Genomic DNA, 14,766 nt, shown 5'->3' on the forward strand with positions numbered 1-14,766 from the left:
AGTTTAGATTTCAGAGAATGTGTGGAAATGCCTGGATGTCCAGGCAGAAGTTTGCTGCAGGGGCTGAACCCTCATGGAGAATCTCTGCTAGGGCAGTGCAGAAAAAAATGTCAAGTTGAGGCCTACACACAGAGTCCCCACTGGGGCACTGCCTACTGAAGCTGTGAGAAGAGGGCAAAGTCCTCCAGAACCAAGAATGGTAGATCCACCCTCAGCTTGCATTGTGTGCCAGAAAGTCACAGACACCCAGCACCAGACTGTGAAGCAGCAGGGAAGGAGACTACCCTGCAAAGCCACAGAGGTGAAGCTGCCCAAGGCTGTGAAAGCTCACCTCTTGCATCGGTGTGAATTAAATGTGAGACATGGAGTCAAACAAGATCACTTTAAGGTTTAATGACTGCCCTACTGAATTTTTGACTTGGGTGGGGCCTGCAGCCCCTTTATTTTGGCCAATTTCTCCATTTGAAATGGGTATATTTACCCAATGCCTGTACCCCCATTATATCTTGGAAGTAGCTAACTTGCTTTTGATTTCACAGGCTCATAGGAAGGGACTTGCCTTGTCTCAGATGAGACTATGGACTTAGACTTTTTGGGTTAATGCTGAAATAAGACTTTGGGGATATGTTGGGAAGGCATAATTGGGTTTTGGAATGTGAGAAACATGTGATTTGGGAGTGACCAAAGGTGGAATAATAGGGTCTGGCTTTGTGTATCTACCCAAATTTGATCTTGAATTGTAATCTGAACTGTAATCCCTACATTTGGGGAGGGAACTCACGGGTGCTTATTAGATTGTGGGCGTGGTTCCCCTATGCTGTTCTGGCATGATCTTGGCTCACTGCAACCTCCGCCTCCCGGATCCAAGTGATTTTCCTGCCTCAGCCTCCTGAGTAGCTGGGATTACAGTGCCAGCCACCATACCTGACTAATTTTTGTATTTTTAGTAGAGATGGGGTTTCACCATGTTGGCCAAGCTGGTCTCAAACTCCTGACCTTGTGACCCACCCAACTCAGCCTCTGAAAATGTTGGGATTACAGGCGTGAGACACCACACCCAGCCATCTCTTTCCTTTATAAATTACCCATTCTCAGGTATTTCTTCGTAGCAGTGTAAATACAAATGAATATATCTGGGTTTAGTTTCAGCTGACAACACAAAGTGAGGTAACTTAGGGAAAGAATAAAATACCGTAAAAATAGAAAATGTTCAGGAGTTATTTGCAGTCTGATATCTCTGTTTCAGGAGGACCTGTTGGTTTGGGCCTTGTACAACAAAATGGTGATTACACAGCCCAGATGCTTTCTTAGTTCTAATTTCTAGCACTTTTAAACTTGCATTTTCCTCTTTTTTGCTTCCTTTATCCTCTCTTCTCATTTTACATTATTTCCTTTGTTTTTTATGTCTCTTTCTTTTGTTCTCTTTCCATTTTATATGGACATGAAAATATAGGCAAGGATAAAACATACATGGTGTCTTGTTCTGATTAAATGACACAATGCCAAAAAATTAGAAAATAAAAACACAATTCAATAAAACAAATTAACCTACAAATCTACCACGGAGAATTTATCTTCCCTAACTTCCAACTTTCTGGGTCTTTGGGTGTGAGATTGGGCCAAAAGTAGACAAATGTCTTCAACTTGTGAAAGGAATTTTTATTGTCCTACCAACTTGACAATGATATATCTAAGAAGATAAAGCAGTTGAAGGTAGGCTAACCAGTGGATACGAGCTGTGCAGGAGACCAGAGAAAGGCCAAGGAAACACTTTGAACTCTTTCTCTTGCATCTCAGCACTATCTCTGATGCCAATCCACACACTCACAAACACACCACAGACACAAATGCATGTTTCTCCGTCAGGAGATGTAATATTGTTAAGCTGTCAATACTTCTGAGTATTGCACAAATTCAATGTCATCCTTATTAAAATTCCAATGTTACTTATTTGGCAGAGATATTTTATATAATTCTAAAATTCATGTGTAGTCTCAAGGGTACATGAATAGCCAACAGCTTTAGAAAAGAACAAAGAAATACCACATCTCATGATGTCAAAACAGATTCCAAAGCTACAAAAATAAAACCAATGTGGTAATGGCATAAAGAAAAAAACAAACACATGACAGAACAAAGAACCCAGAAATAAGCCTGTGCAAATATTATCAAATAATCTTTTACTAGGTTACTATGACCAAACAGTGAAGAAAAGGTCAGACTCGCCAACCAATGGTGTGAGAAAACTCAACGTCTAAATGAATGAAAAAAAAAGAAAGAAAGGTAATGAACTTGGACCTTTCTCTTCAATGCAAACAAAACATTTTACATACACTAAACATAAAACTTAAAAAGACGTAACTCTTGAACACTTAGAAGAAAATATAGGGAGAAGCTTAGTAACATTGGTTTTGGATGGCTTTTGGAGTATCACATTAAAAGCAGAAGCAATAAGATAATTAGAAAAGGTACTATATCAAACTTTCAAAACCTTCTGCACATCCACACATCAAGGGAAACACTAAGTGGAGTACAAATGCCATTCACCATTTGACTTCTGAAACATAACCACCACCAAGGGTGAATAACTTTTTTTAAATGGACCAGTGTCTTCAAAGACATTTCCTAAAAGTAGTTATGCAAATGACCAAGAGGAATTTGAAAAGACAATCAAAATTACTTATGAGAAGAATGCAAAGTAAAATCTTGAAGTCTCACCCATTAGCAATGGCCACTATTCAACAAATAAAAAGTAATCAATGTTGTCAAGTATGTAGGATTTGGAACCTCTATGCACTGCTGGTGGAAAAGAATAATGCAGCCCTCAATAAAAGTAGGATGCAGGTTTTCCAAAATACTAAAAACGAACTGTGGCTCATGCCTGTAATTTCAACACTTTAGGAGGCTAAAGTGGGAGAATTACTTAGGCTCAGAATTTTGAGTTCAGCCTGGGCAACACAGTGAGACCCTATCTCTCGAAAAAATACAAAAATTAGCCAGGTATGCTGGCATGTGCCTGTAGTCCCAGCTACTTGGGTGACTGAGGTGGAAGGATCATTTGAGCCTGGGATGTCAAGGCTGCAGTGAGCCATTATTGCACCACTGCACTCTAGCCTGGGTGACAAAGTGAAACCCAATCTCAAAAAAAAAAAAAAAAAAAAAAAAGAAAGAAAGAAAAAGAAGAGAAAGAAAAGAGAAATTATACCATTCAGGTATACTTCTGGGAATCTATGTATGCAAAGCAGGACCTGGAATAGACATTTGCATACACATTTTTAAGAGCATTTTCCAACGCTCCCCCCATAAGAAGGTGATAGCTACTTAAGTTTCCTGATAAATGGATAAAATATGGCATAAGTAGGCAATGGAATATGGCTGTACCTTCAAACAGCAAATTATGCCCATGCTACAATAAGCATAAAACTTTAAGACATCATATTCAGTGAAATATACCACAAACATAGTGACAAAGAGTATACATCCCATTTATATGAGCTATCTTAAGTAAAATGATGTTTAGAAGACATTCAGAATTATAAAGTACTCCTGTACAGATGGAATAAAAAGATGTGAATGCTTGGAGCAAAGTCATCTGCTACCTGGAGAACAGAACTTCCAGGCACCAGAGGACTGCAAGCACAGATGACAACAGTGACAGCAGCAAGGGCCCTGATCAGAGTAGTGGTGGTCTGAGGAGTACATTTGGCATGCACCAGTGTGCCAGAGGCTGGGGCCCACACTGGGGACTGGAGTTGCCCTCCATAATTCCAGAACCAGGTCCTGGTGTTTCACTTCATGTTCCACCAATGCCCCTGTGGACAGTACATGACTTATCTCAATTAAGTGATCTAAACATTGCATTGATAAGCTATAAATAACCTCAAACACCAGTTAAAAACAATTTACCACATTAAAAATTTCAAACTTCTAATCAGAATGTAGAAAGTCTATGAAATTACATGGCAAAAAGAGAACAGTGAGAAGACTGTAGCCATAACACAAAGAAGAAGGGCTGTGAGGCATACATAGCTGGGAATAAACACAGCTATCCCCAAACTGAAGATAATTAGAAAATAAAATCAGAGATACTCTTTAAATTCAGAATGAGTCAGTTTTGCAGCCTGGGAACAGATGTTCTCTCCAAATGCAGACTGCCATTTCTTCACTATATACATTTTCATTCTCTTACTTGGAGCTACAAACTCACTCCAGAAAGATTATTATTTATGGCTAATTATGGAGCATTTATTACACACCCAGTACTTTCTTATGTTTACTATATTTATCAAAACATCCCATGAATTATAAAGTTTTCCCAGTACTTACCTGAACAAATTGGCACAATAAACTCATTTATGTCAATTATAAATAGTGAAAGGCATAATTAAACAGCTCATATAGGGTTACCCAATTAAAGCAACAAAATGAAATGTTCTAACTAAAATATAACTTAATACATAAATTGTGAACTTGCATCTAAAAATTTTGTGTGTACTACTAAATTTTATAACACTGTAATTTCTGACCAGCTCACATAATACTTCATAAAAATAAAAAAAATATAAGAAAGAAGTCAATTATAGCTTCTAGCATGAGTAACAGACAAATAACAGAATTTGCATGGGGACAGTCTCAACAATGGTCCATTAAATTTTACAGTAATACAATATAGATCTGATTTCAGAATGTTTTAGGTTTCTAGATTCCTAGTAAATTATCCACCTTATTAAAATAATCTTTGTTCCAATATTGCAATTTTCTTTGGAAAATAGATACAAACTCTCACACAAACACAACTGCTTGTCCCATAATTTTCTTACACCTAAATTTTATCTTTAGAGCAATACATTTACATATTTAACTCCATGTCAATCAAAACCAAAGTCTGTATTTATTTGCAGAAAGAGATACTGCATGTTCAAAGATAAATATGGAACTTTTTTAAAAGCATTAATGACTTATACATGTGTGAATTATACTTATATAGTTATTATAATCATAAAACGACCTGTAGTAAAAAAAAAATTGTACATTTAAAAATAATTAAAGTGGCCGGGTGCGATGGCTCATGCCTGTAATCCCAGCACTTTGGGAGGCCAAGGTGGGCAGATCATGAGGTCAGGAGTTTGAGAACATCCTGGCCAGCATTGTGAAACCTCATCTCTACTAAAAATACAAAAATTAGCTAGGCATGGTGGCACGTGCCTGTAGTCACAGCTACTCATGAGGCTGAGGCAGGAGAACTGCTTGAACCTGGCAGATGGAGGTTGCAGTGAGCCAAGATTGCACCATTGCACTCCAGCCTGGGTGACAGAGCAAGACTCTGTCTCAAAATAAAATAAAATAAAATAAAATAAAATCTAAATAAAGTATATTTACTGGACTGTGTGTAATACAAAGAATAAATGCTTGTGATGAACAACTCATTTACTCTGATATAATTACATGTCATATGCCTGTATCAAAATAACCCAAATAAGCCATAAATATATACACATACTATGTACCTACAGAAATTTTTAAAAATTTAAAATAAGAAAAATAATAAAAGTTTATATGGGAACAATATTCTTCAATTTATTTGCTGTTTAAAGACACTAGAAGAGAGAACTAGAAATGTCATTCAACTATGTTCCTCGCCAGTATGAATTCGCTTGTGTACAGTAAGGATTGAGGGCCGATGAAAAGCTTTGCCACATTGTTCACATTTGTAGAATTTCTCTCCAGTATGAATTATCTTATGTTTAGTAAGGGATGAAGACCAATTGAAGGCTTTGCCACATTCTTCACATGTGAAGGGTTTCTCTCCGGTATGAATTCTCCTATGTTTAGTAAGGGTTGAGGATAAGTTATAGGCTTTGCCACATTCTTTACATTTGTAGGGTTTCTCTCCAGAATGAATTTTCTTGTGTTCATTCAGGGCTGTGGACCGAGTAAAGGCTTTGCCGCATTCTTCGCATTTGTAAAGCTTTTGTTCAGAATGAATGCTCCTGTGTATAATAAGGCCTGAGGACTGGTTAAAAGCTTTGCCACATTCTTTACATTTGTAGGGTTTCTCTCCAGTATGAATATTCTTATGTTCATTCAGGCTTGCGGACCATATGAAAGCTTTGCCACATTCTTCACATTTGTAGGGTTTCTCACCAGTATGAATTTTCTTATGTTCATTCAGTGTTGTGGACCGTGTAAAGGCTTTGCCACATTCTTCACATTTGTAAGGTTTTTGTCCAGAATGAATCCTCTTGTGTAATATAAGGGTCGAGGATTGGTTGAAAGCTTTGCCACATTCTTCACATGGGTAGGGTTTCTCTCCAGTATGAATTCTCTTATGTTTAGCAAGGTGTGAGGACCGATAAAAGGCTTTGCCACATTCTTCACATGTGTAGGGTTTCTCTCCAGTATGAATTCTCTTATGTTTATTAAGGGATGAGGACCAAGTAAAGGCTTTGCCACATTCTTCACATTTGTAAAGTTTTTGTTCAGAATGAATGCTCCTGTGTATAATAAGACTTGAGGATTGGTTAAAGGCTTTGCCACATTTTTCACATGAGTAGGGTTTTTCTCCGGTATGAATATTTTTATGTTCATTCAGACTCCTGGACTGTCTAAAGGCTTTGCCACATTCTTCACATTTGTAGGGTTTCTCTCCAGTATGAATATTCTTATGTTCGTTCAGGCTTGTGGACCATCTAAAGGTTTTGCCACATTCTTTACATTTGTAGGGCTTCTCTCCAGTATGAATTTTCTTGTGTTCATTCAGCGTTGTGGACCTTGTAAAGGCTTTGCCACATTCTTCACATTTGTAGGGTTTCTCTCCAGTATGAATTTTCTTATGTTCATTCAGAACTGTGGACCGTCTAAAGGCTTTCCCACATTCTTCACATGTGTAGGGTTTCTCTCCAGTATGAATTCTCTTATGTTTAGTAAGTGATGTCGACCTATTAAAGGCTTTGCTGCATTTTTCACATTTGTAGGGTTTCTCTCCAGCATGAATTCCTGTATGTTCAATTAGGTGTGACATGTAAAATGATCTGCCACATTCTGTACATTTAAAGGGTTTCTCTCCAGTATGTCTTGTCTTATGATTGTTTGAATTTGAAAGTTTACTAAAAACTTTAACACATGTATTACATTGAAATATTTTGCTTTGGGTAGTTGACAAGCATTGATAAACTCCACTATTAACTCCTTTCTGCACCTTACACTCATTCACATGTTTACAGCCCTTTCTTAATTGTAAATTCTCATATCCACATTTCTCGTATCTTCTCAGTACAAGTTTTTGGAATGAATCTTCTATCCCCTGCACTGGTGAAAGGTCTTGGCTGAAAGGAGAACACATAGCTGAAAGAAATAAAAATAACAAATTATCCTACCAGATTCATATGAATATACTTTACAATATAGAAAATGTATACAAACTACATTAGTAAGATAGCATAACAAAATATCACAGGCCATAATTTCTTCACAGACATGTAACAAAAATATACTGACCAAAATGCCTTTGTGCAAAATCTGTAAACGAGTTAATTGTATGCAATGCCACAGGTAACCACAATACTAAGAACCACATGGAACAGAAAGGAAAGTTTGTTACATTTACTCACCATAGCTTTCCTCCTCCCCAATATAGCATTGTGCCTATAGGAGTAAACTGTTAACTCCTGGCTTCTTACTTAGAAGAAAAATACTGATACACATATCCTTACTTCTGGCTTTTTGGGGTCTTTACAAAATCTGGTTTCTGTCTCCAACAACACAGAGAGCTGAGAGAAATGGTGCTATGGGTCAGCTAAGACCAAATGCAAATGTTTCAGGAGCAGGCTGCAGTGTTAAATACAGGGAATAGGTAGAAGAGTGATTAGAGACCATAAGAAGAAACATGAACAATCCCTTTTAACTGAAAAACAAACACAAAATTCCAGACAAGACACATCCTTAGAACATGTATGAGAGGCTCCCATTATCTCTGTCAAAGACAATTGGTTTCAGACCATGTCAGGACAAAGCAACACTGAAATGATTGTGACAAATACCTTTTTGTTAATGTTCAAATAACAAACAAATGTTACAATATATACAAAATATCAGGGCAACATGGCCCAATTAAAAGATTTAAAACTTTTCAGAAAACGACCATAAAACAATGAAGATGCAGAAATTTAAAAAATTTAACCTGAATAATCCTCAATGAGCTAAAGGGGAACACATACAACTAAAATATAATAAGACAAATGAGAATATCGATGAAAATGTTAAAATATAAAAAAAAAATTATGGAGGTGAAAAATACAAAAGTAATGAGTGAGAAATTTCCAAAAGTAAAAGAAGGATGTAAAAAATGAAGAAGCTCAATGAACTTCACCTAGGATACATACACACAGATTTATAAAAAGGCACATATATAAGCAAAGTTTTCAGAAGTCAAAGACAGAGAATCTTAGGAGCTGCAAGATAAAAGTGATGTGTCATTTATAAGTGTGGTCTTAGATAACCAGCAAATCTGTCAACAAATTTTTTTTAGACAAGAGGGAATTGTGATATAGTTAAAATGCTGAAAGAAAGATAGCTTGTAAGTAGGAATAATATAACATACAAAACTGTCCTAAAAATGAAGAAAAAGTAGTGCTCTTTCAAGATAACCAAATGTTAAAAAGTATATTAGCACAACACCTGCCTTACAAAAGAAATGCTGAAGAAAACATCTTCCACCGAAAATAGCATGATGCAAGAAAACAAAACATATGAAAATAAATAACTTTTTGGGAAAGACATGAACATATACAAATGTAAGGTTCTGTACCATTATCATGATAGTGCAGAAAACATTTTAATTATTCTCTAAAATTTTAAAGACCATAAAAATGATCATAAACTTTTCATCATAATCTGTTAATAAAAATACAACATAAAAATATAATTAGTGACATTAATAACAAAGTCGAGGGCAGATGTAATGAGGAAAAATTTTCAAAAGCAACTGAAATTACCAGTTTAAAATATATTATTTTAACTTTAAGAAATTTTATGTAATTTCCAAGATACCACAAAGTACCTGTACAGATACATAAAAAAATAAGAAGTAAAAATCTATCAATACGGGCCGGGCGCGGTGGCTCAAGCCTGTAATCCCAGCACTTTGGGAGGCCGAGACGGGCGGATCACGAGGTCAGGAGATCGAGACCATCCTGGCTAACACAGTGAAACCCCGTCTCTACTAAAAATACAAACACTTAGCCGGGCGAGGTGGCAGGCGCCTGTAGTCCCAGCTACTCGGGAGGCTGAGTCGGGAGAATGGCGTGAACCCGGGAGGCAGAGCTTGCAGTGAGCTGAGATCCGGCCACTGCACTCCAGCCTGGGTGAAAGAGCGAGACTCCGTCTCAAAAAAAAAAAAAAAAAAAAAAAAAAAAAAGTGATGACACTACCTGGAGAAATTCCTTCTCCTGGCTCAGAAACTCCCCCACAGAGCACCTTGTGACTCCGTCCCTACCCACCAGAAAACAACCCCTTTGACTGTAATTTTCCATTACCTACCCAAACCTGTAAAATTGCCCCACCCCTATCTCCCTTTGCTGACTCTCTTTTCGGACTCAGCCCGCCTGCACCCAGGTGATTAAAAAGCTTTATTGCTCACACAAAGCCCTTTGGGGGTCTCTTTACACAGATGCGCATGACAAAAATAACAAAATGAAAAATAAAGTTTTCCCTTTCCTGTCCAGTATGATATGAGCCATTGACTTGTCACATATGGCCTTTATTGTGTTGAGGTATATACCATCTATATCTAATTTGTTGAGTTTTTTAAGTCACAAAGACATGTCCAGGCTGGGTGCGGTGGCTCACGCCTGTAATCCCAGCACTATGGGGGGCTGAGGCAGGCGGATCACCTGGGGTCAGGAGTTCGAGACCAGCCTAAACATGGAGAAACCCCATCTCTACTAAAAATACAAAATTAGCTGGGTGGTGCACGCCTGTAATCCCAGCTACTCCGGAGGCTGAGGCAGGAGAACTGCTTGAACCTGGGACGCGGTGGTTACAGTGAGCTGAGATCACGCCATTGCACTCCAGCCTGGGCAACAAGAGTTAAACTCTGTCTCAAAAAAAAAAAAGACACATTCAATTTTGCCCAATGCTGCTTCTGTATCCACACCATCCAGACTAAAAATAAAGATGTTTAGCAGCAAACTTAATTAAAAAGGTGAACACTCTAAACTGAAAATTATAAAACATTGGTAAGAAACTGAAAAAGACATGAAAATTTGAAAAAATATTTTTTTGCTTATGAATTGAAATAATATTAAAAATGTGGCTATACTACCCAAGGTGACCTACAGGATCAATAAAATCTCTATCAAAATACCAATGGCTTTTTTCAAAGAAATGAAAAAAAAAAAAAAAACTAGCTTAAAATTTATAGGGAACAACCAAAGACCCCCAAATAGCCAAAGTAATCCTGAGCAAAACAAACAAACAACAACAACAAAACCAAAGCTGGAGATACTGCATTACCTGATTCCAAAATATACTATAAAGCTATAATAAGCAAGACAGCAAAATATTGGCATAAAAACAGAGAGATCAAAGTATCCAGTGAGCCTAGTAACAAATTCATGAACCTACAGCCCAGTGATTTTTAACAAAGATGTCCAGAACACACAGCTGGAAAAAGACAGTCTTTTCAATAAATGGTACTAGAAATATTAGTTATCCACATGATAAAGCAGGACTTTAAATAGATATTTACACATGCATGTTCATTCATTGTTATGTACAAAAGACAATTCCTGGAAACAACACAAATGTCCCTTTAGAGATCAGTATCAGATTTTTAAAATGTGACATATACACACAATTAAATATTATTTCATTTTAAAACAGAAAGATATTCTGACACATCTTACAAAAGCTTAGAACATTACCTTAAATAAAATGAGAGTCAAACAGAAACAGACATTATGTAATTACACTGAGAATTATAAAATTATAGAGAGTAAGTAAAAATAGTGTTCTTCAGGAGCTGAAGAGAGAAAAAAAGGGCAGCTTATTGTTTATAGGGTATTAAATTTTACTTCTGTAAGGTAAAATTCATAGAGATCCATTGCAAAATAAAGTAAATGTACTTAACACCACTAGACCATATACTTGAAAGTGTTGGCCGGGGGCGATGGCTCATGCCTGTAATCCCAGCACTTTGGGAGGCCGAGGCAAGTGGATCATCTGAGGTCGCCTGTAGTCCCAGCTACTCAGGGGGCTGAGGCAGGAGAATGGCGTGAACTCGGGAGGCAGAGAGTGCGGTGAGATGGCGCCACTGCACTCCAGCCTGGGTAAACAGAGGGAGACTCCGCCTCAAAAAAAAAAAAAAATAAATAAATAAATAGATAAATAAATAATTGAGGAGAACCTACATGAAAAAAATTCCCCAGTAAAATGGAGTTGAAAAAAGTAGAAAATTTTTACCTATAAAATATTGAATGTAATATAGATGTGTCATAAAAACAGAAGAACCCAAGACTGAGGAAGGTTGTATTGAGAGGGCATGCCCTTGAGTGGCATGGGTATGCTTGCCCATCATAGTCCCAGCTACAGAATAAAAAACATGTCCAATTCTCATTGTAGAATTAGCTGTAGAACATTTGGTTTTGTTTCTGCCACTAGTACCATTTGCCAAGACACCTAGAAGAATTCATAATGTCCTGTGTCTCAGGTGAAAAGTCTGTTGGTGCCATCTGTGATCTCTGAATTAGCCTAAAATCCTCCCCTTGCACAAGTCAGTCATGGTGTGGAAGAAATCCCAAACACACAGGGACCCACAGAGAGAAACTTCCATTTGGGCCCTTGGATGTAGGTTTGCCAGTATTTATTTGATGATGGATCCTGATGTGGCACTATAACCTGGCTCCAAGTCCATGCAACCAAAGTCCAGGAGCAGTTTTTCCTAACCTGGGACCTGCCAAAAAAGACACCTGTATGTGCCACTGTAGGCATGCTGGTTAACTTTATTCCCACTGTGAATCGGGAAACAGCCCTATAACCCAGCTCCAGTCCCTGTCACCTAGAGTCTGGGAGAAGTACTGCCCACCCAGGAATCTAGAGGGAGAAATGCCATGAGCCCAGAAACAAACCCCAAGACTTTGGTTTCAACTATGTATCCTGAAGCAGCCCTAAGAATGAGTTTCACACCCTCTCAGCTGTGTTCAAGGGTCAGTACTACTCATCTAGGAACCTGTCCAATGACCAGGTTAGAGCATTTTGAAACATCCAGCAAGAACCACACATCAGGAGCCACACCTGCTCACATTTATTGTATCAGCACCCTCATCTGCATATATAACTGGAGATTTTTTTTTCTCAGTGCCGGTCATATTGATAAAGTTCCTGAAGAAAGTCTAGTCTTCCCAGAAAATAGAATCTGATGGCCTGATAACAGGTCTGCCAAACATGAACTTCACTGCAGACACCGTAGTAGTTATGTGCCCGGCTCCAAAGGATTTAATTGCAATCTCAATGGAAATATCATCAGCCCAGAGATCAAACAGAAGTATTTACCTCCCAACAAGTCTATAATGACTGAAAGAGGTATTTGCTCCTTCAGATGCAAGGACTTCAAAACAAGGCTTCATGGATAATAAAGGATCAGGTAAACATAACACCACCAAAAGAAACTGAAAATTTTCCAGTAACCACTTACAACAAAACACAGATCTAAAAAATGGCTAAGAATTCAAAATAATTATCTTAAAGAATCTCAATGAGATGAAAAAAACACTAATTTTTTTTTGGAAGAATGCATGAACAAAATTACAATTGCAGCAAACAAAGAGAACCAAATGGATATGCTGGAACTGAAGAACGCAAAACATAACAAAAAGTTTTTAACGGAAGACAGATAGCTATACAGAAAAAAAAATCAGCAAAGTTAAAATTAAGTCATTTGAAAGTTCCTAATTAAAAAAAAAGAATGAAAGAGTGAATAAAGCATTTGGGCCACATACTGCATAATAAACTGTAAAAATGTACATATTTTAGCATGTTCAGGGTAAAAAGAGAAAAATCTTAAAAATTTGTTTAAATATATGTCTTAAATTTTTCCAATCTTAGAAGGAATACATTCAGTTTTATGAAGCTTAAAATGTCTATAGCAAAAGGAACTAATAAAAATTGCCCAGAACACATAATTAAACTGCCAAAATTCAAAGACAAAGAGAAATTCTTAAAAGAAAAGAAATTTTTCTCATACAAGGGAACCCTATAAGGTTATCAGCAGATTGCTCAGCAGAAACCATGCAAGCCAGACAGGTGTGAGATCATATATTTAAAGTGAAGATGGAGAGAGAAAAAGAAAAAACTTTGACAATGAAGAAGACTATACCTGACAAAACTGTTCTTTAGAAATGAAATAGCAATCAAGATATTCTCATATTAAACAAATAAGTAGAGGAAATGTGTAATCATTTGACCTTACAGGAAACCCTAATAAGAATTTTTCAAGTTGTAATGGACTCCTAATTTACAACAAGAAAACATATAAAAGTATAAATGTTACCGGAAAATATATATACATATAGTCAAATGTAGACAGCTATAGAACTGTAATTATGGTACATAAGTCACTTTTAACTCTGGTACTAAGTTACAAAAAAAGTATTAAAATACATAACCTTGATAATTTGTTAATGGGTATACAATATAAAAGATTGTATGACATAAATAATGTGTTGTAGGGAGTACAACTGTTTGGTTTTTCTACATAAAGAAGTTAACTCTTGCTTGTGGCCAGGAGGTCAAAACCAGCCTGGCTCTATATAGCAGGACCCTGTCTCTAAAATAAATACATAAAATAAAATACAGATTTCAGAAAGCTATTTACTTAAAACAACTGGCTGGGTCTGATGGCTCATGCTGGTAATCCCAGCACTTTGGGAAGCCAAAGTAGGTGAATTGTTTGAGCCTGGAAGTTCAAGACCAGCCTAAGCAACACGGCAAAACCCTGTCTCTACAAAAAATACTGACAAAATTAGCCGGACATGGGGGCACGTACTTGTAATCCTAGCTACTCAGGAGGCTGTGATGGGAGAATTGCTTGAGCCTGGGGAGGTGAAGGCTGCACTGAGCTGTGAATGCACCATTGCACTACAGCCCGGGATAAAGCAAGACCCTATCTGCATAAAACAGAAAGTTAAATTGTTATCTTAAACTAGACTTTATAACTATGAGATATTTTATGTAAGTCTCTTGGAAATTAAAAAACAAAAAACAAAAAACAACACTGTAGTAGATACACACAAAAGAAAAAGAATGAAAGCATCCAACAACGAAAACAAAACAAAACTCAAGAAAATACAGGGGAAGACAGCATGTAACAATTACAAAACAGAAACTACTAAATGGTCAGAAAACAACGAACAAAATGGCAGTAATAAGTTCTTACCAATCAGTAATTCTTTTAAATATATAAAGATTTAATTATCCAATGAAAACACATTGCTATGGTTTGAGAGTCCTCTCCAAACTTCATGTTAAAATTTAACTGCCATTGTGAGAATGAGGCCCTTAAGAAGTTATTAGGTCATGAGCGCTCTACTCTCATGAAAGGATTAGTATCAGTATTTCCACAGTGGGTTAGTCATCATGAGAGTGGGTCTATTATCAAAGTGAGCTCTGGTGCACACACATTCTGTCATCCTCAAGCCTTTAGTCATGTTGTGATGTGGAAGTCTGATTCTCATCAGATGGGAATGGCATGCTCTTGGACTTCTTGGCATC

At 37.1% G+C, this 14,766-nt stretch overlaps 1 protein-coding gene across 1 annotated transcript in view; it reads right to left on the reverse strand.

Moving 5' to 3' along the window:
• Positions 1-4,865: 4,865 nt before the first annotated feature.
• Positions 4,866-14,766, reverse strand: part of LOC126955171 (zinc finger protein 595) — a 32,203-nt gene continuing 22,302 nt past the window's right edge. Inside the window, exon 4 of the mRNA XM_050791464.1 lies at positions 4,866-7,344. Within this exon, the coding sequence (XP_050647421.1) occupies positions 5,624-7,344 (1,721 nt within the window). The 3' untranslated portion in view covers positions 4,866-5,623. The remainder of the gene's footprint in view (positions 7,345-14,766) is intronic.

Source organism: Macaca thibetana, chromosome 5 (genome assembly GCF_024542745.1).
Source record: "Macaca thibetana thibetana isolate TM-01 chromosome 5, ASM2454274v1, whole genome shotgun sequence".
Lineage (NCBI taxonomy): Eukaryota > Metazoa > Chordata > Mammalia > Primates > Cercopithecidae > Macaca > Macaca thibetana.